The sequence below is a fragment of the Lynx rufus genome, unplaced genomic scaffold (assembly GCF_022079265.1).
Source record: "Lynx rufus isolate CCGP_SWC_20201006 ecotype Redwood Valley unplaced genomic scaffold, mLynRuf1.p SCAF_10, whole genome shotgun sequence".
In the NCBI taxonomy this organism is placed as follows: Eukaryota; Metazoa; Chordata; class Mammalia; order Carnivora; family Felidae; genus Lynx; species Lynx rufus.
In genome coordinates, this window is record NW_025814824.1 from 12,699,847 (window position 1) to 12,722,635 (window position 22,789).

General features: G+C 40.1%; 1 protein-coding gene and 1 pseudogene across 4 annotated transcripts in view; both read left to right on the forward strand.

Moving 5' to 3' along the window:
* The window catches only part of SMC5 (structural maintenance of chromosomes 5), a 95,726-nt gene that overhangs the window by 62,991 nt on the left and 9,946 nt on the right, over positions 1-22,789 (forward strand). For all 4 annotated transcript variants that reach the window (XM_047101945.1, XM_047101947.1, XM_047101956.1 and 1 more), the window contains 2 exons: positions 10,746-10,869; positions 11,232-11,354. In XM_047101945.1, coding sequence (XP_046957901.1) covers positions 10,746-10,869; positions 11,232-11,354 — 247 coding nt within the window. The remainder of the gene's footprint in view (positions 1-10,745; positions 10,870-11,231; positions 11,355-22,789) is intronic.
* On the forward strand, positions 4,754-6,100 carry LOC124528399 (circadian locomoter output cycles protein kaput-like; annotated as a pseudogene).

A 22,789-nucleotide genomic window follows, 5' to 3' on the forward strand; every position in this document is an offset into this window, starting at 1 on the left:
AATTAAAACAGAATGTTTAAAATACTTATGAAAACCACTGTTTTCCAAACAAAATACATTTAGCAAGAAGAGTGGCATTGTTTTGCATTTTTATCAACCTCTTTTGATAAAGTTACTTGTTTATTTCATATCTGCTTTTACTTTCAGTCTATTGTGAGAGGTTGCTTTGAAGTAGATTGATAGAATTTTCAGATAGTTACCTATATCGTCTTGTTTAATATTGCATCAAAACCTGCCAAGATTGTGGTTTGTTAAAGTTCATTTGCACTGTGGAGTCTGCAATTAGTGAGGTAGATTATTCTTATGTTAAAACTCATTGTATTGTAATTGAATCTTTTACCCAGTGATCTTGTTCCATCATGCATTGGTCATTTATAGGTCTTTCAAATATTGACATTTTATTGTGTAAAGAAAATAATTATGTTGATTTCCAATCCCATCAGAAGGATCTTTAAGAATTGGGAAGCTATCAAGCTTACAGTGGTAGATAAAGATTTTCCAAATTCTACTTTTCACTTGAAAGTTGAATTTTATCATTGGGGGCAAATATTATCAGTTATTTTTCTTGAAGTGATAGGCTCACTTCATTCACTTTGGGTTGGGAGGAACAGTCTGCCAAATACCTGAGTCTAACCGTAGTTTGTCTGTTATTGTTTCAAGAAAAACTGGTATTTCATGAAAAAAGTAGTCCAGCTCCCAACTCAGTCACACAAATGCTTTTCCTTGAGGCCGCCATCATACTTTGGTATACATTAGAAGTACTGTATACTTCATCACGCTATTATAAAGATGTATGTAGTCAGTTACCATGGGGAGGTGGTTCAAGATGGCAGCATAGGGAGATACTGAATTCCCCCCCTGCCACAGACACAGCACATCAACTGCTACATATGAAACAGTTTGCTCTGAAAAAGATCAGAAAACTAGCTGAACTGCTCTTCTGTAACAAGGGATGTAAGGTCCACATCAAGGGGGGTAGGAACTACAGAGATAGGGTCTCACTCAAAACCCCGCCCCTAGTGTGGTGACCAATACTCGGGTAGTGTTGTGATCCATATCACAAATATGGAGCTCTTCCCTGAGGAGTTTGTGCCTACAGCAGGCACCCCAACCCTTGGGACCTGCACCAGAGAGATGAGTCCCCAAAACATCTGGCTTTGGAAACCAAGGGGGCTTATATCTAGGAGAAAGGTACAGCAGTAGAGAATACAGGTTCTGCTCTTAAAGGGCTCATTCAAAGACTACAGGACCCTGGGCAAAGTAACCGTTTGAAAAGTAGTTAGACCATATGTGAAGGAGATTCATTTGCTAATCTTAAAGTATCCACCCAAGAGGCAGGAGCCTAATGGAAATTCCTCCTGGGACAGAGGCACTGGTGGGCACCATTTTTGCACTCTGCCTGTAATCTGCTGGCACTGGTGGGTGTATGCCATGCCCACATCCCCGCCAGAGCTGGGTGGCCAAGGTTCTGAAATGATCAGAGACAGTTCTTGGCAAGCTACTGTCCCATGACCCTGCATAGACAGCAGTCAGAAACACTCTCCAGTCTTCCTGTGGAAAAGACCCCTTCGTCCTAGAACCACAGCTTCAGGGGCTCTAGGACTACCACACATCTAGAGGCTATAGAATTGTCCTCAAGCAACATGGTCTAGGAGATGTCATCTCTGTCATACTGTGTGTTGGCCTTGCCACAGCCCACCAGTACCTCCGAGAAAGGGCTCCTCTGGAGCCCTCATTTTTGCAGCAGTTTCCAAGGAGACCCCTCCAGATTGTGTGGTGTGTAAGCCAACAGGGTTTATGGTTGTGATCCCGTAGGACTCTCTCTATATATTTGCATAGCTTAAAAGCTGCTGCCTGAAGTTCTGGCTTCTATTCTAGCTTCTGTTCAGCCTGAAACTAGGGGCAGACTGAGATCCCATCCTCTGGAACACTCACAGCGCTTGGCAGTCCCCTCAGCAACTGGGCTATATCGAGGATAAATCAGGCTGCTTAGACCACAAAGGTGCATGTGACAACCAAGAGCTAAGCACAGTTGAATGACAGGGTTCATCTCCATAAGGCCAGTTCAAGACTTGTTGAAGCTTGAGAGGGTTGAAGGTTGTTTCATCTGCTGCTTAGAAATCAACACAGGACCAAAAAAGAAAAAAAAAAAAGAAAGAAAGAAATCAACACAGAATCAAGCAAAATGAAGAGACAAAAGAGTGCGTTCCAAATGAAAGAACAAGATAAAACACCAGAACAAGAACCATTATGAAATGGTGATAGTTTACCTAAAAAAGAACTCAAAGTAATGGTCCTAAAACAAGAGGAATGAATACAGCAAGAACTTCGCTAAGGAGAAATACAAATAAAGTCCCACACAGACTTCACAATGCTGACGAACACAGTAACTGAAACGAAAAATACACTGGAGGGATTCCAGCAACAGACTAGATGAAGCAGAAGAAAAATCAGTAATGTGGGAGACAGGGTAGTAGAATTCATCCAAAAACAATAACAAAAAAGAAATAACTTTAAAAAGTAAAAATAGCTTAAGGGACAACATCAAGCAGAGTAACTTTTGCATTATATGAGTCACAGAAGCATAAAGAGAGAAAGCAGAAAAACATATTTGAAGAAATAAATAACTGAGAAGTTCCCTAACCTCAGGAAGGAATAGACATCCAGATCCAGGAAGCCCAGAGAGTTCCACATGAGCACAAGAGGAAATCTCTTCTGCAGAAGAGCACTGATTTTTTTTTTCTTTTTTTTTTTTTTTTTTACTGAAAACAAATCACTTTACAGTCGGATGCCAGTGACATTTGCAGTACTGGAAACCGGCATTCCTCAGTAGTGAAGAATTTACACAGTCAATGTTCAAGGCTCTTGGTGTTTCATTTTTAAGCATCCCTGATAGATGGGAGCATATTATTTGTGTCTGAGAGTATGTAACTTCATCACTTTAATGTGTACCATCTGATGTTATGAATCAAAGTATTTTATCTCAGAGAGGGAACATTCACTGGTTTATAAAATGCTCTCTACCCATCTGCTTGAAAGTGATTCATTAATGCCTGAATATTTAAAATCAGTTAGAATTCTCTTTTCGTATGCTTTGAGGAACAGTAGACCCAAAGGAGTAATACACTTATGAATATGTGGAATTTATAGGAAATTTCAAATCATTAAACACTTCACCACGGAAGGGTTTTGAAGGAACTATACAAGCTGTCATAGGCCTTATGATGATTGAGATTGTATTGTAGCTACTGTCAGATGAGCTACACCTCAGTTCATCAAGGATGTGTACTGTTGAAGAGCCTAATGAAGAGTTTTAGACATCTAGATGTAGTTTAGAATTCTATTTCTAGGTTACAAGGAATTACCTGTGATAGGGCATTTGCCATTTGAAGTTCTCTGGACATCAGGGTAGGATTACATCATGTGGATGGTCTAGAACATTTGGCAAAAATGTCATGAGCACCTAATGCAGTCTGGGAAAGGCAAGTCATGTGGCTATAGCTCACTGATCAAAGGTCCACAGTGGATTTGGCTTCACAGTCATCATATCGTTTATCATCAGTGGGATTCAAGGCCAGAGTTTGTTGTTGGTAGTCACACCATAGTAAATTAACTCAGTAGGTGGGACTGGAAGATGAGTACTTGGCATTGAAGAGTCTCTTTCTGAGACAACTGCTGACAAAGGCCAAGATTCTGGGTCTGATAATCCTATAGACCCAGTCTCAATGAAGTATTGGAAAGGTGTGATCATAGCCCAGCCCCTTCTGCTTCCTTCCAGAGTTCAAGAAAATTATCTCACGCAGCAGTCTCAGACCATTCCTCAACACCAACCAAGACCCAGCAGATAGTTGCACTCCTCCCAGACAGTATGTACTAGCTCCTAAAAAGATGACACAAAGGAGGTCATTGTTTAGTCCATAAATTCCCCATCTGTTGTTCAGTCATTAATATAGCTTGATGTCTCAAGCTGCATCTGTACCAGTTCCTTAAAACATGTCTCCGTGTCAGTTTTTAGCTCAGTTATGAGCTGTGCAGCATCTTGAGAGACCAATCAGCAACAGACTTGGATGATAGAGGCAGATATTCATCAGCCAGAAGATATAAGAAAAGAAAAATTCAAGAACAGCTTCAAATGGTCCATGGTTAAGGGCTGTAGTTTTTTTTTTTTTTTTTTTTTAATTTTTAATTTTAGGGAGTGAGCAGGGGAGAGGTATAAGGGAGAGAGAGAATCTTAAGTGGGCTTCACACTAAGTGCAGAGCCCGAGGCAGGGGTCAATCCCACAACACTGGGACCACGACCTGAGCCAAAATCAAGAGCAGAACACTCGACCAAATGAGCCACCCAGGCGCCCCAAGGGCTGCAGTTTTTTTTTTGTTTTTTTTTTAAAGTGATCAGCCCCTGGGTTGAATATTGATTCTGTTCAGCTTTCTTCTGAATTCATCTAACATCTTGCAACTTGTATCTATAAATATTAATGACCAGGTTGTTTAACCAAAATCAAGGTGGAATGAATACTGGACACATTGGCTCCACTCTGCATAGGACACGACAGCAGCCTTTAAAAAGTACATCAAGGGGCGCCTGGGTGGCTCAGTCGGTTAAGCGTCCGACTTTGGCTCAGGTCACGATCTCGCGGTCTGTGAGTTCGAGCCCCGCGTCGGGCTCTGTGCTGACAGCTCAGAGCCTGGAGCCTGTTTCAGAGTCTGTGTCTCCCTCTCTCTCTGACCCTCCCCCGTTCATGCTCTGTCTCTCTGTGTCTCAAAAATAAATAAACGTTAAAAAAAATAAATAAAAAGTACATCAAGTCAGAGTCAACAGAATATACTGAGCTGGCACAGACCGTAAACACCTCTTTCCAGTCACAGCACTCTTACAGCCCCACTGTATGGACACTATTATGATTTCATAGCTAGAAGCATGGTCCCCATTCCACCTAGTATGCCACAAAACCATACCCAGAGTACTGCAGTAACTGCATTCACTCAGGACAGACAAGATTTTCTCAAGGTCAGCAGTTTGTGATTAGAGACTAAATTACTAACTGCTCCTGTAGCTTATGGGGCCGTCTTGGTACCTAGCACTATGCTTACGGGTCAGGTGGTGACTGCCTGCCCTACTTTGGCTACACAGCAGCAGCAGCCACAGACTTTGTCAGTCACAGTTGTGTGTCAGGGCACAGTTCCCAGGAATCTCCGGCTCAGCTCACCCAACTACTGCAGCAGTTTTTACAGACTTGAAGGATCCTCAGGGAGCATCCTTGAAATCAGCATATCCTCTCTGCTGCTTTTCCACTACAACAGAGCACTTTCCCCACGATCACATTACCAGCAATACCGGTCTCAGCAACAGCAATATCTGAGTCGGCACAGGACTGACAGTTTGACCTGTTCTTCTAAGGTTCACCCACGGTAGCACATATGCCTCTTCTGACCTCCAGGAAGGAGGGGATTGGCCATCAAGAGTTGCTCAGATGGTCTGAAGCTAGGAGAAGTCCTGGCAGCTTCGCAAGAAGCAGTGTTGAATGTTCTAGTTCCTGGAATTAGTTAGCAGGGAAAATGCTGCCTATTGCTCCAAATACACATTAAATACCAGCCAACAGGAGATGATCTTGGTGCCATAGCCAATTCTGACAGTGTTCTACTTGCCCATCTATTTTTCGATGGAGAAAAGTGTATTGCCAAATGTCAAGCTCAGCTGTGAAACGTGATCTTCAGTCATCAGAAAGGCACCAACATTATTAGTAATTTAGTGGTTCTGTGCCTGTTTTCAGGTGTTAGAGGACACATCACTGTCATGTTTGGTTTGCTTACAATAATGCCATGAAGGTAGTCTAGAAGACTCAGTAGGCCCTTTCTCTCTTCCTCTCCTTTTCCAGATAAGGATAGAACAGTAATTAGTGTCAGAAATTATAGTAAGGACTGTATATGACAAGTGTATAGCTAACCTCATATTCAACAGTGAAAAGCTAAAGTCTTTTCCTTTAATATCAGGATCAAGGCCAGGAGGCCCACTCTGTGCACTTTTATTCAGCATAGTATTAGAAGTGCTAGGGGCACCGGGGTAACTCAGTCAGTTAAGCATCAGACTCTTGATTTTAGCTCAGGTCATGATCTCACGGTTGTGAGATTGAGCCCCACGTTGGGCACTGTGCTGAATGTGGAGCCTGCTTGAGATTCTCTGCCTCTCTCCCCCTCCTGTGCTCTCTTAAAAAAAAAAAATCTGTCCCTCTGCTTGAAAAAAAGCAAGCAAGCCTAGCTAGAGCAATTAGGCAAGAGAGAAAAAGCAAAAGAAGTAAAACTGTCACTATTTGTGAGTGACAGGATTTTACATAGAAAACCCTAAACCTTTCTCTACCAAAATAAACTGGTAGAACTAATCAACAACTTCGATAAAGTTGCAGGGTACAAAATCACCATACAAAAATCTGTTGTATTTTTATATACTAACAAGGTACTCTGAAAGGTGAATTAAGAAAACAGTCCCAGGGCACCTGGGTGGCTCAGTCGGTTAAGCGTCTTGACTTCAGCTCAGGTCATGATCTCATGGTTGGTGGGTTCGAGCCCTGTATACTGACAGCTATGAGCCTGGAGCCTGCTTCAGATTCTGTGTCTCCCTCTCTGCCCCTTCCCCACTCACAGTGTGTCTCGCTTTCAAAAATAGGTTACAAAAAACATTAATAATTAAAAAAAAAAAAAGAAAAAAACAGCTCCATTTACAAAAGAAAATGAAAAAGCAAATGCAAAGGAGTAACTTTGATCAATGAGGTAGAAGACCTGTATAGTGAACACTGTAACACATTGAGGAAATAAACTGAATAGGACATAAATAATTAGTAATTATTATTAGTATTATTAGTAATTCTGTGCTCATGGATCAGAAGATTGTTTAAATGTCCATATTTCCCATAGCCATCTGTAGATTCAGTGCAAGTCCCATTCATTTCCAAATTCCAGTGGCATTTTTCAGAATTAGAACAACTCCTAAAAATTTTGGGGACCATAAAAGATACCAAATAACTAAAGCAATCTTAAGAAAAAATAAACCTGAAGGCATGACATTCCCTGATTTCAAATTATATCACAAAGCTATATTAAAACAGTTAGGGTATTGACATAAATACACATAGATCATTACAACAGAACAGAGAGCCCACAAATAAACCCATGTATCTATGGTCAATTGATTTGTGACAAAAGAGGTAAGAATATACAATGAGGAAAGGGTAGTCTATTCAATACATGGTGCTGGGAAAACTGGACCACTCTCTTACACCATGCAGAAAAGTCAACTTAAAATGAGTTAGAGACTTGAATGTAAGACCAGAAATCATAAAGCTCCTGGAAAACGACAGGCGGTAAGTTTCCTGACATGGATGGATGTTGGCAGTAATTATTTTGGAATCAACTTCAAAGGCCTCAGTAACAAAGCGAAAATAAACAAATGGGACTGTATCAAACTAAAAAGCTTCTGCACGGTATAGGAAACCATCGACACACCAAGAAAGCAACCTATGGAATGGGAGAAGATACTTGCAAATCATATATTGGATAAGGGCTTAATATCTAAAATCTGTAAAGAACTCATTCAAGTCAATAGCAAAAAAAACAATCTATAACAGATGGGCAGAGGATCTGAATAGACACTTTTTCAAAGACCTACAGATGACCAAGAGGCACATGAGTTAAACATAGAACTACCATACGATCCAGTAATTCCACTTCGGGCTCTTCATTCAAGGAAATGAAAGCACGGATTTGAAAAGATACCTTTTGTGTTCATTGCAGCATTATTTACAAAAGCCAAGACATGGAAGCAACGTAAGTGTCCACTGATGGATGAATGAGTAAAGAAGATGTGAGAGACGTGCACACGCTGCAATATTACTAAGCCATTAAAAGAATGAAATCTTGGGGCACCTGGGTAGCTCAGTCGTTTCAGCCTCTGACTTCAGCTCAGGCCATGATCTCACAGTCCATGAGTTTAAGCCCGACATCAGGCTCTGTGCTGACAGCTCAGAGCCTGGAACCTGCTTCGGATTCTTTGTCTCTCTTTTTCTCTGCCCCTCTCCCACTCTTTCTCTGTCTCTCAAAAATAAATAAATGTTAAAAAAAAAAGGGGGGGGCGTTTGAAAAAAATAAGAGAATGAAATCTTTTGTGACAACAGAAGTGGAACTTGAGGGTATTATGCTAAGTGAAATAAGTCAGAAAGACAAATACCATTTGATTGCCCTGTAGTTGAAAAAACAAATGAACAAAACAATGCATAGATAACAGAAAGGGGATTGGTGGTTGCCAGAGGGGAGGAGTGTTGGGGGGCTGATTACTTGGGTAAAGGTCATCAAGAGGTACACACCTGCAGTTATAAAAACTCATGGGAATGTAATGTATGGCATGTGACTACGGGTAATAATACTGTATTGCATATTTGAAAGTGGCTGAGAGAGTAGATCTTAAAAGTGTTCATTACTAGAAAGAAAACTTACAACTATGGTGACAAACGTTGACAAGATTTTTGTGGTGATCATTTTGCAGTGTATACAAATATCAAATCATTACATTGTACACCGGAAACTAATACAACGTTAGGTCAATTATACTTGAAGTAAAAAAATAACATACTCAAAATACACGATTTAATAAAATTAATTTTTACTGTCATTAAGAATATGAATTTGGCATTTTAAAATATCTATTAACTGTAAGTACACTGTGGGGCTACTACCCAGATTCATTCTAGAGTGCTTGCATTTTTATTCACCACTGCTGTTGTACCATCAGTACAAATATCACTACAGTGAAAAGGGCAACTGAGATCATCATCTTACAACAGTGAAAATGGTTCATGATTCGCCTGAAATGGTTTCAGGGATCCCCAGAGGTCTCTGAACCACGCTTTGAGAACCACTGACCTAGACTTGTATCCATTGAATTTGGATTGGTGGGAGAGGAGAGAGGAAGGTACAGGCAGGGAGATTATCAATCCAAGCTATTAGGCTATGCGCTTTCTCACCGATTCTGAAAGTAGTAATAGGCAAGGAGGAGAATGTGCTGATTTTCACAGAAGAGAATGGGCAACTGGGGCGTGTATCTCCTTCAATTGTAATCTCCCTTATTACAAGTAGAATTACGTTTGCTTGGCCTTAATGGACACAGATTCCACAGAATCCTATAAAAAGATGTGAATGGTCTTCACAAGTCTTTTCCTAAAAGATAACTGCCAGCTTACTGTGAATGTCCCTGCAACCGTTCTCAGAACTGACTATATATTTTGTTTTGTATTTGGATATTTTATAGAAAGTGGAATATAGAAGGGGGTATGAAAGTTATTGGGGGGTTCTTTCTAGGGGAAAGGAACATGGCTTCCAGTTTAAAGGTGTTCCCCATGTCCTGCCTCAGACCTTTTTGTGATTATTCTTTTATGACTTTCTCTGTAAAGATTTAGATATGACTGACATAGTCAATCTTTGATAGTAAGTGACCATTCGTTGCCTTTAGTTATCTGTTTACCTTGACCTAATATAGTATGTGGTTTTAAATACATTTGTAAATTGAATCATATGAAATGCATTAAGAGAATTTTTTTTTTTTAAGTAAACAATTGTCCATTAACTATTACTGGACAAATAATGTACCTTGGTTGCTTAAAGCAAGATATTATTTAGTCTGGCTGCCCAGGTTTTTCATCTCTACGCCTCTTTTCAGCCTTCACCTTTGGCATCATTTCTATCTTTAATCATCTGTAAGACACTTAACCTTTTCTGTTTGACCGTTCTGTTGGACCCATGGTCTAAAACTCAACTTTCTCTGTATAATGCTGTTTTTCGTAGTGAAATGGCCTTTCATACCCATCACCCCGCCACCTATAGTTACAATACTCCTTTCCTTTAGATTGACTTTCAAATTTTCCCAGTCTCCTTTCACTTGACCTATTTCACCTCAGCTCCCTAGCCTCCTCCACACTCTCTTCCATGTTCTGTTGAGGCCCCTCTCTGTCACATCTGCTGAACTTGTTCATCCTTGTTTATTATTGCTTCCAAAGTGTGTTCTTGCCTTTACCTTACTTTTGCCCTGGAGGCAACGCAGCGGAGTAGAAAGTACTTGGACTTTGGTGTCAGACACCTCTTACCACGTACTATACATGATCTTATGTAACTTAATTAATTTCTGATCCTTAGTTTCATCTCAGATAACAAAGTACTAATTTTTAGGATTGTTGTATTACCCTTTTACTATATATTTTTAATCTGTTAATCAAATCTCCCAGTTAAGCTCCTTAAGGTGAGTGATTGTGTGTAAACAACATTAATAACAACAGTAGTAAATAATATTTATCAATCAGTTCAGGGCCAGGCAGTATACTAAGTGTGTTGCATATTTTACCTTTTTTAAAGCTTCACCATTGCCCTATAGGAGAAGTATTATCTTTTGCAGTTTATAGATAAGGAAACTAAAGTTCAGAAGAGTAACTTGTCTAGTTACACTGCTCATTATTGGCAAAAGGAGATTCAAATCCATCTTTTTGACTCTAGATCCTACACCATTATGGCATCATTACTTAAACTGTGCTGGGCACATAATACCTCAACAAATACATTTTGATCCTGCATGGTCACATGATTGTTTAGTCCAGAAGCCAGTAGTTTATGTCTGAGTAGCTTTGCTAAAAAGCCCATGAAACGGCAGGAGACCTGGGCGCAGTCCTTGTGTTAACTCCGATTTCTTCACGATTATGTGTTTCATATAGTTTAAAGCTGATGGAACAGGATACTTGCAACCTTGAGGAGGAAGAGCGAAAAGCAAGTACCAAAATAAAGGAAATCAATGTTCAAAAAGCAAAACTTGTTACTGAATTAACAAACTTTGTAAAGGTAAGGCATTTTCTTAATTTTGGTCACTTTATTATGGCAGGTAGATAAGTACATAGATTAAAAAAACTCTTGCTAAGATTTTACCATCGACAGTTTTAACTTTGCTTGATATTTCTCATTATAGGTCAATAATTTGGTTAAAAGCACTCATTAAGCTAAATTATTTTATTCCAGATGATTCAATTAAATCCAGAGAAAGACATTTTAAAAGTCTCTTGTAAGAAATAGTTGTAAAAAGAACTCTTTGAGGTATCAGATTAGAAAAATGTTATTTTTCTCCTGGTTTGTAATTTTTTAAAAAACTGTATATTTTTTTCCTTAGTTGTAAAACAAATTAAACTTTCAGGGGTTTTTGTTCCTAGATTTGTACTTCTTTGCATATACAAAAAGTTGATTTAATTCTTCAAAATACTACAGTGATCTCCGAGAAGAACAAATTAGAATCAGATTACATGGCTGCTTCATCACAGCTCCGTCTCACAGAGGTACAATTTTTGCTTTTAGCTTTTGATTATGGGGTGCCAGCCTCAGACCAGTTTGAAAACCTGTATCATCATTTGAAATATGCATTTTGTTATATGCTCTCTAATTTACAAATTTAATGCATTCTGCTGATGAGGAAGCCCTATGTGAAACACTGTACAATGCATCTTACGTTATTGATTGGAGGAGGTGTGGTAATGTGAGAAATGAGAGCATCTTAAGTCACTTGACAGGCAAAGTCTCCTATCTATTCCCTTAACCCATAAAAACTTCAGTCATTCTGTCACCACGTAGCCACTAGTAGCTTTTATTACGGTTTGTACGTCTCATAAAGTCAACTGCAGGTGAGTTATAATCAACACTGAGAGTGGCCTTCGTGTACAGTTTTGGTGATTTAATCTTCTGTTAATATCATTCTGTGAAATGATAAATATTAAAATAGCGTGCAGAGGGTGAAATGTGATGCACTAAGGTCATGAAAATCCCCAAGAAGAACTGGCAACAAAATGATGGTGATGGTGACAGTGGCATCGTCTTTTGAGTCTTCCAAATCCTTTTCCAAAAAATAGAAGAGCAACTAGGATAGCAGCCACGAGCCCATGGACAGCGTATAGAGCAAAACTAAGTTTCAGAGTATCCCTGTTGCTGGTCCACAGTACACTCTCCCACCACCCGCCCAGAGTTAGCGTCCGACTGGACAAGGTAAGGGCATGGTCTCCAGCAAGACTCAACTTCAGTTTCTAGCCCCTTTCCCCGGAAGGCTCAAGAATAAGTCCAGGGGTGCCCGGGTGGCTTTGCTGGTTGAGCTTCTGACTTTAGCTCAGGGCATGATCTCACACCTCGTGGGTTTGAGCCCCATATCAGGCTCTCTGCTGTCAGCATGGAACCCACTTTGGGTCTTCTGTCCCCCTCTGTGTGCCCGTCCCCCACTTGCACTCTCTCTCTCAAAATAAATAAACTTAAAAAAAAAAAAAAAGGTAAGACAGTCATAGGACTCAGAACCCCAACCCTCTAACCACAGGATTTGTCCTTCTGGCATTGCCTGTCCCCATCTTGAGTCATCTCCTAAGCCTGAGTGTAGGTGTGATTGAAGGAGAAGTGTAGCTCCTCGTGAATAACAAAGACATTCCTATCACTCAGAAAATTCCTAGGGCTTTACAGTCTCCTTCCCAAGAACCAGGGAGTAAGGCCTGATTCTTTCTTACACAACACCTGCGAACTCCAGAATATCAGCAGGTAAGATTAAGTCAGCAGCAAGCTGGCGTGGTATCAGGAAGTACATGCTAAGCAGAGGGAAAGCTCAGAGAAGCCAAAAATGAGGTCACCAGCAGGTTCTCCTTTCTAAAGGAAAGAGGCCCCACTAGGTGTGGAAAGCTCTGCAGATCAGTTTGAAAACCGCTGAAGGCCACTGTCGACTCTAGGAAGGTCGATGGTGCTGTGGAGGTCCAGGCTTGGCAAACTCTCAAATTAGCCTAGACTGCTGTGCAGAAGCACGCTGCTTACTGAGAAGTAGACCTATACTTCTACTGAGTACTCAGTACTTCTACTGAGAAGTGATAGACTAGGAAGACCGCAGAATTGGTATTTATATGGTTATAAGGCAGACAGGGTAGCTAACACACAACACTAAAATGGGGGAAGGGAGGCAATAGAAGTAAAATAGAATATACTTCCTGATTGTCCTATAGGAATCGTAAGGAAATAAAAGGATATTACTTCCAAGTGGGTACTTTGGGAGACGGAAGTAAGGGAGAATTTCAGTATTACTTACAGTGGGAACCAACAGACAGTATTCTAAAAAAGATATAAAGGACATAAGGGTATTATATAAGGTATTTGTGTAAACTTTCCTAAATACCAAAAGATAGAAAAGGGGAAGGAGATAATAAAACAGATCATGTCACTAAAGATATTTTATATATATACATATATGACATGAAAATAAATATGACATAAAAAAGAAAGGGATTCAGAAAGGTTTAAAAAGGAAGACAAAGAGCCCAAGGGATTTTTTTTAAATCACAAAGGCTCAAAAATATCTAAATTTATGAAATCATAATGATACTTAATATTGGTCACCTTTGGAGGATACTGGAGAACTAGCTCATTATTTTGAAAAATGGCAAAGAAAAAATCAAGCATTTATCCAGAACTTCCTAGGTGATTTTTTTTTTTTTTTTTTTTTTTTTTTTTTTGAGAGAGGGAGAGAGAGCACAAGTCAGGGAGAGAGAATCCCAAGCAGACTCCACGCACAGTTTGGAGTCCGACTCTGAGCTCAGTCCCATGACCTAAGCCAAAATCAAGAATTGGACACTCAACCTACCAAGCCACCCAGGTGCCCCTGTGTGAACTACTATCTTGGTTAAACAAGTAGAAGTGCCTCTTTACAGAAGCATTTCAGATAATAAATGCAGAAGGAATGATAGTATTAGAATATCCCCCTTGCAGCTGCTTATGAATCGGTGGCTCACATTAGCTGCTGACATCACAGAAAAATACCCAGATATTTATGTATGTGCCGACGAAAAGACATAATATGAAATTATTTTATGAAAAAATTCCACTCTGATTAGGCCTCTGGAACAGGGTGTGTTCACATCATCACGGTCAACATTTTATACTGGAAAATTCTTACTGTGGGAGCTGTGCTGTGCATTGTAGGATGTTGAAATTTAAACCCAGTATCCCTGGCCTTTACTTTCTAGATGCCAGTAGTGTACCCCTCCCCACTCCATTGTGACAACCAAATGTGTCTCCAGACATTGCCCAGATGTACCCTGGGGAACAAAATGGCTCCCATTTCAGAACCACCGCCCTAAAACTACCAGTTTAGTCTTCAGAATAATCCATTTAATACTCACATCTCAATTTAGATGATAAATTGTCATCAGAAATATTTGATCGTATTTTGATTTTATAAAAGTTACAGTTGAAGGGCACTTGGGTTACTCAGTCGGTTGAGCATCTGACTCTTGATTTCGGCTCAGGTCATGATCCCAGGGTAGTGGGGTCCAGCCCTGCTTTGGGCTCCGTGCAGAGTGTGGAGCCTGCTGGATTCTCTCTTTGTCTGTCTCGCTCTCTCCTTCTGCCTCTCCCCCTCAAAAAGTAAAGTTGTTCTAACTAAACATTTTCTAATAGCTGGAGTATTTGTTTTTAAGTTAAACTAAAAATTTAGTTTCTCAGTCACACGAGTCACATTTTAAATGCTTAATGGCTGCATTGGACTTGTTCCTTCTTTACTGGATAGTGCAGTATCTAAGAAAAAAAGGAAAAAGGAGATAGAGGACCTAGAAGTTAAAAAGTATTTTAAAACATTAACCAAATACAATGTGTGGACATAATTTAGATCTTGATTTGAACAAAGCAATTGCAAAATTTTTTTTTTCTAGGAAAGGCATATGAAGGAAATAGAATGTTGGAATTCCTTCAAAATCTTCCAGAAAGGGGGCTGTTTAGGAAGGGAGCATGGATGACACAGTCTTGGTCACGGGTTGATAATTGTTGAAGCTGGACGATAGGTACATGAAGGTTTATTATACTGTTCTCTCTGCTTTCGTACATTGTTGAAATTTTCCACAATAAAAACCAAAAAGCCTCCATTCTTGGCCATGATGAAATAGCAGGGGCCAAATGTACCCAGTCACTTTAAACCACTAAAAGATAGGACCAAATATATGAAACAGTGATGTGCAGACACTGGATAACAGGCAGCACAGGACAGTGATTTTGGGGAGAAGGAACAGTGCGAGGTGAGCCCTGTGGCTCCCTCAGCTTACTTCAGGGAGAGCTTCCAGGCCCCAATGTAGGCAAAAGGAACCCGGCGGGAGATCTAACATAGCACTGCAGTTCTTAGATGTGGTAAGCGGGTGTCAGGAGAATATGGTGAACAACTTTCTGGCAGTAAATTTGACAATTCAGAAGAAATGGGCAAACTTTAGAAGCCATGAACTATCAAAAGTTCCTGAAGAGCAATTAGAATAGCCCTCTTTTTACTAAAGAAATTAAATTTGTACTTAAAAACCTTACCACAAAGAAAGCTCCAGGCCCAAGCACGTAACCGAAGAATTAATAGCAATTCTACCTGAAGAGGAGGGGAATACTTCTCAACACATTGTATGAGGCTAGCATTCCCCAGTATCAAAACCACACAATGGAAACTACAGACCAGTATCGCTCATGAACCTTAGATGCAAAAATTCTTTTAAAAAGGTGAGCAGATTTAGAAAGTTAGCAAATGAAATCCAACAGCATGTAAAAGAGTATTACATCCTAACCAAATGAGTTTATCCCAGAAGTATACAAAGTTGATCTCACGTTTGGAAAGTCATCAGTGTAGTTCATTATGTGGACAATACACAAAAACCAGATGATCATCTCAGTGTATACAGAGTAAATATTTGCCAACATCTAGCATCCTTTTTATGATAGAAACTTTCTGCATCTAAGAATAGAAGGACATTTTATCCAGCTTATGAAGGGCATTCACCCAAAACCGTTAGCTGATACCATACCCCTTGGCAAAGGAATGGAAGGAAGCTTTCTCCTACTGATTGCGAACAAGGAAATGCTCACTACTCACCTCTGTTCCACACTGTTCTAGCCAATGCAATAAGGAAAAAACAAAAACCTATTTCAGACAGACATCATTTCTGTGGAAAATGTTAAAGAATTTACAAAAATGCTGTAAGTTCTGTTAGTGCATTTAGCAAGGTTGCGGAATACAAGTTCAATATAGAAGTTCAAAATCAGTTGTGGCTCCGTCTACTAGCAATGAACAGTTAGAAATCGAAGTTTAAAAACAACACTGTGTTTAATAGCTTCAAAAATATGAAATGCTTAGGGATACATTTATAAGACCTGTCTGTATACTGAAAAGTACAAAATTCTGCTGAAGTTAAAATAAGATGTAAGTAAGTGGAGAGAATCATTGTGTTCATGGATAATAGAATCAGGATTTGTTAAAATGTCAGTTCTCTCCCAAATCTATAGATTTAATGAAATTCCCAGCAGGGTTTTTTTTTAGAAATTGACAAGCTTATTAGAACTTTGAAAAAGAACAAGTTCCATGACTCACCCTTCCTAATTTTAAGACTTCTTATAAAGAAAGCTGCAGTAATGAAGACATCATTGTATTGGGGTAAAAATAGACCCATATGGCTCAGTGGGACAGAATAGGGAATCCAGAAATAGATTCACACATATATAGTCAGTTGTTTTTTGGCAAGGCAATATCAAGGCAATTCAATGGAGAAAGAATAGTCTAACAAATAGAGCTAGAACAATAGAATAGTCATATACAAAAAATGAGCTACAACCCTTATCTCATACCACATGTAAATGGGTCATAGACTTAAGTAAGAACTAAAGCTAAAAGCTTTTTGAAGGCAAGAAAAGAAATCTTAGTGATCTTAGTTTTAGCAAAATAGAATGGAACACAAGAAGCATGAACTACATTAAGGAAAAGGAATCAGAAGTTTTACTTCAAAATGAACTTGCTTTTCAATAGATGGCTGTTAAAGGGCAGGCTACAAATGAATATATAAAAAGAATATATTTGTAACACATACAACTAATGAAGTGTATCAGGATGAAGGGCTGTCACAGGGGCCATGTCTAGCCTAACATCTGCTTATACACAATCCTTACAAGCTAATAGTTTTTCCATTTTTTTAAAAAGATTATATATAAGCCCTCAACACCTAAAATACTTACCTGCTGGCCCTGTGTAGAAAAAGATTGCTGACCCCTGAACTTTTATACAACTATCAATACTAAGAAGACTAACAACCTACTCAGAAAATGGGCAAAAGGTTTTAGCATGATCTCCACTAAAGAAAATACACAGACAGCAAATAAGCACAGGGAAAGATGCTCAGCTTTGTCAGTCACTAGAGAGTGTGAATTAAACTTATAATGAGCTACTACCACAGATGCACTAGAATGACAGACTTTAAGACGGACCATACCAAAGTGCTGGTGAGGAAGTAAAGCACCTGGAACTCACATACATACTGGTAGAGACTTAAAGAGTGTAACCACTTTGGAAAATCACTGGAGAGACTCATAAGTGCTAAACGTCTGTATGCCATATGATGCAGCCATTCCTTTCCTAGTATTTACCCAAAAGAAATGAAAGCTTGCATCCATGAAAGATGGGTACAGGAATGTGTGGCAGTATGGTAACAGCTAAAAGCTGAAAACAAATGTCCAGCAGCAGTAAGTGGTTGCAAATTATGGTCTATCCACATAAGGGGATATTACTCAGCCATTAAAAGGGATGAATTACTGAGACCCAGCATGATGGTTCTCAGTTAATGCTGAGTGTAAGAAGCCAGACCAAAAAAACTGACTCCATTTGTACGAATGCTATGGAACGTAGAATGCGCAGTAACAAATCAGTCAGCAGTTGCCTGGGCAGGGTCAGAGGGGATGGATTACAAAGCAGGACAAGGTGTTGACTGTGATAGATGTATTTGTCATCTTGGGGGTAACAGGTTCACTGTTGTGTATGTTCATCAGAACTCATCAGGTTGTACACTTGACGTGTAGTATGTTCACCAATTACACTTCAACTCTGAAAACACATTTAAATAAAGTATTTTTCGAATATTTTTAAGTCTGAAATTGTAAAGCTACACCAGGGTAGGAGGAGTAACATAACTTCCATGTGCCCCTTATCCCTGACAGATGTAACACTGCCATATTTGTTGCGGCTTTTGAAAGCTTGTCATGTATTTGAAGTCCCCTTGTGCCCTTTGTCATCCACGCTCCTACCTTCCCAGGGTCTGCTATGCTCTGGCGGGGTCTGTAGATGATTCACTTTACGCCTGTCTCTTGGAGAACACTCGTGTTGTGCAGTAGTGAAGTGTTGTAGTGTCGTTCAGCAGCAACAGCCTGAGATGATAGGTTTTAAGAAATATAGGACCGCACAGAGAAGTGGAAACATTAAATCAGAGCAGACTTGCAGCTTCATTATTTGGAAGGCAGCTTCTTCAGACTCCACTTCCTGAAAAAGCTTATGGCTCAAAGAAATCAGAAGAAACAAGATTTTGCTAGCAGATAAGCATCTGAGAGTAGTAAGCAAGCATAAACACACCTAGCCAGAAGGAGCTAAAGGTCAGGTTTGATATGGTAGGATTGATTAGTTCACTTAGAGCCAAAGCCAGAGGCTTAAAAGATGGGAAAGTCCTTCCCTCCCTTCTTCCCCTCCCAAGCAAAACAGGGGGAGGAAGGAAGCAGGAGTAGCCATAGTCATTCTGAACATGTGGAAGGGATCCAGGAGAAAAAAGACAAAAACAAAGATAGTACCCAAATGGGGTGGGGGACGGGAGGCCATGGGTGCTGTGGGGGACTGGATATGGAACTCGCCTCATCTGTATTTATTTCATGGAGTGTGAGGGAAGTCATCTGCCCTCATGTGTTCTGTCGATAAATAATTATAGAGCCCGTGCTACGCTGAGTGAGCCTGTGAACCTGGTTGTTCAGGATGGGAAGTGGTATCATAGATGGTATCATGAAGAAGTTGACCCATCATCATGCCAGTACTGTGTGGACAGAGTCCAGTCACACAATACAGTCTTGGATCCTTGTGCCTCAAGTTTTAATTTCGAATTAAGCATTAATGAGCTGAAGAAACCTATGGGTTTGTGTCCTGTTTACAGAAGCATCAGGAAATCACCATGGCTTGGGGGAAGCGTTCTCCCAGACTTCACCCTACTCTTGACATAGAGCTGCTCTTCCAGCCTTCGTTCTGTGTCAGGGTTTTCTGTGTTCGTAGCAGCAGCAGTGTTAATACTTTGAGCAGAGTGGACTACTCTAGGGAATAGGAAAGTCTCTTGGGAGGAGGTTTTGTTTTCAGTCCTTGAGTCAGTAATTTTTTACAAAGATGGCCCCATTATACCGTCCAGACAGATAATCTCTGGTTTGTTGCTTATCCCTTTAGATTTCGTTACCTGGAACTAGCCACTCAGTCGTCAGCCTCCTAACCCCTCGCAGATGTGCCTGCACGCACACAGGTTTTTCCACACCGATCTTACTCAGTGCTAGCCAACTTGAGTTTGCATTTCCTCAGCAGTATCTTGCACCATTCTGTTTCTCTTTGTAACGAGTTGATCTGAAAATTGCTTTCTCCATCTCCTTTGTAAGGTTGTTTGATTTTTTACGCTGGGTCCTCAGTAGTTGTTTGTTGCTGACTGACCGTGCTCCCTGAGCCCACATCTTGAATCATCCAAATGAGTGAGAGAATATGTGGTACGATGTGTGGCAGTGCACCTTCTCTTTCCCTTGTTCTCTTTCTTCTGCTGGCTGTCATTGACCCACAGATGCTCTTACTATTCTGTCTTGCTTTCCTCCTTCATTTGAAACAAGGAGAACTAGTGGGGTGTTTTTTCTGCTTGTCCCCTTGAACACATGGCAGGTTACACCAAGGACCCGTTAGTACCACTTCCCATTTTAGCCTCCTCATGAAAACATGTTCACAAAAGAATATTGACACAGAGTTTCAGTAGAGATTGTGTCCATGAGGGTGACTTAACCCAAGGTGACTTAACCATCATGTAGTTTGAGAAGTCCTCAAACTGTTGGAAGGCAAATAGGGCAGCATGGTTCTGGAGCTGTCAGACATCCCAAGGGGGGGTGAATGGTGGTGAGCCTGTTTGGTAATGACGTCTGGAGTATCGTCAGGACAAGTTTGTAAGCTGTACGTCTAAATGTGGAGGTGGACACAATGGATATACCTATTACTTGCTTTTAAACCACGCACTGGTTTTCCAACTCTACTCCGTGTCTCTTGTTTGTTTACAGCCATAGGTATTAAAATACCTGTCTGACTTGTGGGAATATTGTGCTTGTTCACTTTTTAAAAATTTTTTTTAATGTTTATTTTTAAGAGAGAGAGAGAGAGAGACAGAGTGTGAATAGGGGAGGGGCAGAGAGAGAGGGAGACACAGAATCTGAAGCAGGCTCCAGGCTCTGAGCTGTCAGCACAGAGCCTGACACGGGGCTTGAACTCACAAACTGTGAGATCATGACCTGAGCCGAAGTTGGACGCTCAACCGACTGAGCCACCCAGGCGTCCTCATTCACTTGAATATAGATCAAGATGCTTAAATACACTGTCTAGCACAAAGACAGTTTCCTTAAAAAATATAGATTTACATCAGAATTAGTGATAAGAATTAGAAATTGTTAAATGTATTTAGCCTCCTACTAAATTTAGAAATTCTGTTCTTTCATCTAGTATTGTCCTCTGTGGCTACCTGCTTACCTCTCCTGCAGAACGATTTCAGACTTTTTTTTTTATTTAAGGGATATCTCTTTTGGGGCGAGGGGGGATCATTTAACAAGTCAATAGTATTATTGCCATTACTTCATTTGTTTTTACTATTTGATTGAAATAGAACTTGTATTCTTGTATATTAAGTAGTCAAGATCACTATCTTTTCTTTCCATATTTCTAAGATATGTATTCTATGTGATATGCACTAAAACTTAGTTAATGTTTAAATTTGAATCTGTTAAATTGCTATGAAATGTGATGCTTATATTTACAGTAGAGGAAAATTGAGGTAGAAATTTTTTTATTTATTAATATTCTAGTAGAAATCCATAAGACCTAGAACTCCAATTTTTTTTCTTACAGGAAATTGTTCGTTTTGACTCTTCTTTTAATAAATTGTCAAGTAGAATACTTAACTGTGTTGATTTTGTGTGCAACATCCTATTTATAGTTTACAAGAAATGCTGTGAACAATTCTGATTTGTTCCACTAGAGGGCCCTCTTAGAGAAGTTTTTCCTTGTAAAATGTCCTTGGACGTGGTTCATGACCATTGAACTTTCTCAAAAAGAATTTCAGAGAAAAGCTAATGCTTATTCTTTCAGAATATATACCCACAGAGTAGTTCTTTCTGAGATGTTGGTGAGCCATAGTTGGTAAATTTGCCTTTTTCTCTTCCTAGGTCTTACACAGATGAAGTTTGTTGCCTATTAACTGTTAAAGGGTAGACTCTAAGCAAAATTATTAATAAAGCCTTTTTCACTAGTCTGACTTGACAACATTATCTTACATAATTGTATGCTCTCTTTCTTGCTGCCCCTTACTCCCCACAAAAAAAGCTCACCATGAATTCTGGTTTGGAGTGGGGGGAAAACAGGTGCTATATGTAGAGGTATGTCAAAAGCATGTATGTCCAGAAAGACATTATTCTTTGGGAAAGATTTAATTAGGCAACTGTTGAGTGAGGTTTTGTCTTCTGAAGCCCAGAGGCCTCGATGTTCGACTCCTGTATTTCTTTGCTGTACTGTTGCGATCCTTTGTCAAGGCCCAGAGGAATACAAAGGAGTGGAAGACTCGAGGAGTGTTTGGTTTCCATCTGGCCCTTGTTTATACTGCTTCAGTGTGATCTGCCCTGAGAGCAAAGCAAGGGTGATAGGGAGTCTTTAACATTCTCTTTCTTTTCTCTCAGATATAGAGACCATAGTACCATTGATTCGTGTCAGGCTGGCTTTGTATTTTGAGTTCTGTTCAGTATGTACTCCTGAATTTATCTGCTATCCAACTTATATGCACAAAAATCACCTGAGTACCTTGTTAATAATACAAATGTCCAGGCCTCTGCCCTAGAGATCTTAATCAGGAGATCTGCCTCGTGGCTGGGCATCAATACTGTTTTAACAGTCTTCACCATCCCCCTCCCTCACCCCTCTAGTTTTTTTGTGTGGGCAGACCAAAGTTTGAGGTTTAATGGAAAGAACAAACTAGACCGGTTTTCTTAGGAACCTGTTTGCTTGCTATAACCTTGAGCAAGTTTCTTAGTATCTCTGAGCCACATGTAAAAAAGACAATGCATTTCTCTAAGACTGTAATGATGATTGGATCAATTAACACACAGGATAGTGGTTATAACCAACTTGGCCCACAGAAGGCATTCCACTCCGCCCCCCTCGTTACCCAGAAACTTAACATTTGGCTCTTACCTACCTTACCACTCTGATATTTACAACCTTACCTCCTCTCCAGCTATGGTAGTTTTGTCATTCCCTAAGTAAGCCTTAGAGGCTCCTTAGAAGGAGGCTTTCCTTCCATCACATTTGTAATCAGCTGTCCTAGGAATGCTTTCTGCTGCTTCCTCTTTAGTCATTTCTTACTTGTCCTTGAAGACCATTCACCTGTCATAACTTCTGTGACCACTCTGCCCTTCCTGCATTCTCCCCTCCCTTCCCCCCCCCCCCCCCCACATGCTGGCTTTGCTTTCCCCTGAGAGGCATGGTGCCATAATGAAAGGAGCAGGAGTTCTAGAAGCAGGCAAGGATGTGAATCCTGACAGCCTGCAACTAAATGTGTGCGGTTGGCCAAGATGCTTTAATTCTCTTTTTAATGTGCAAAATGGGAAATAATATCATTGTACGGTATTGTGAGGAGGGAATCCTATGTGAAGC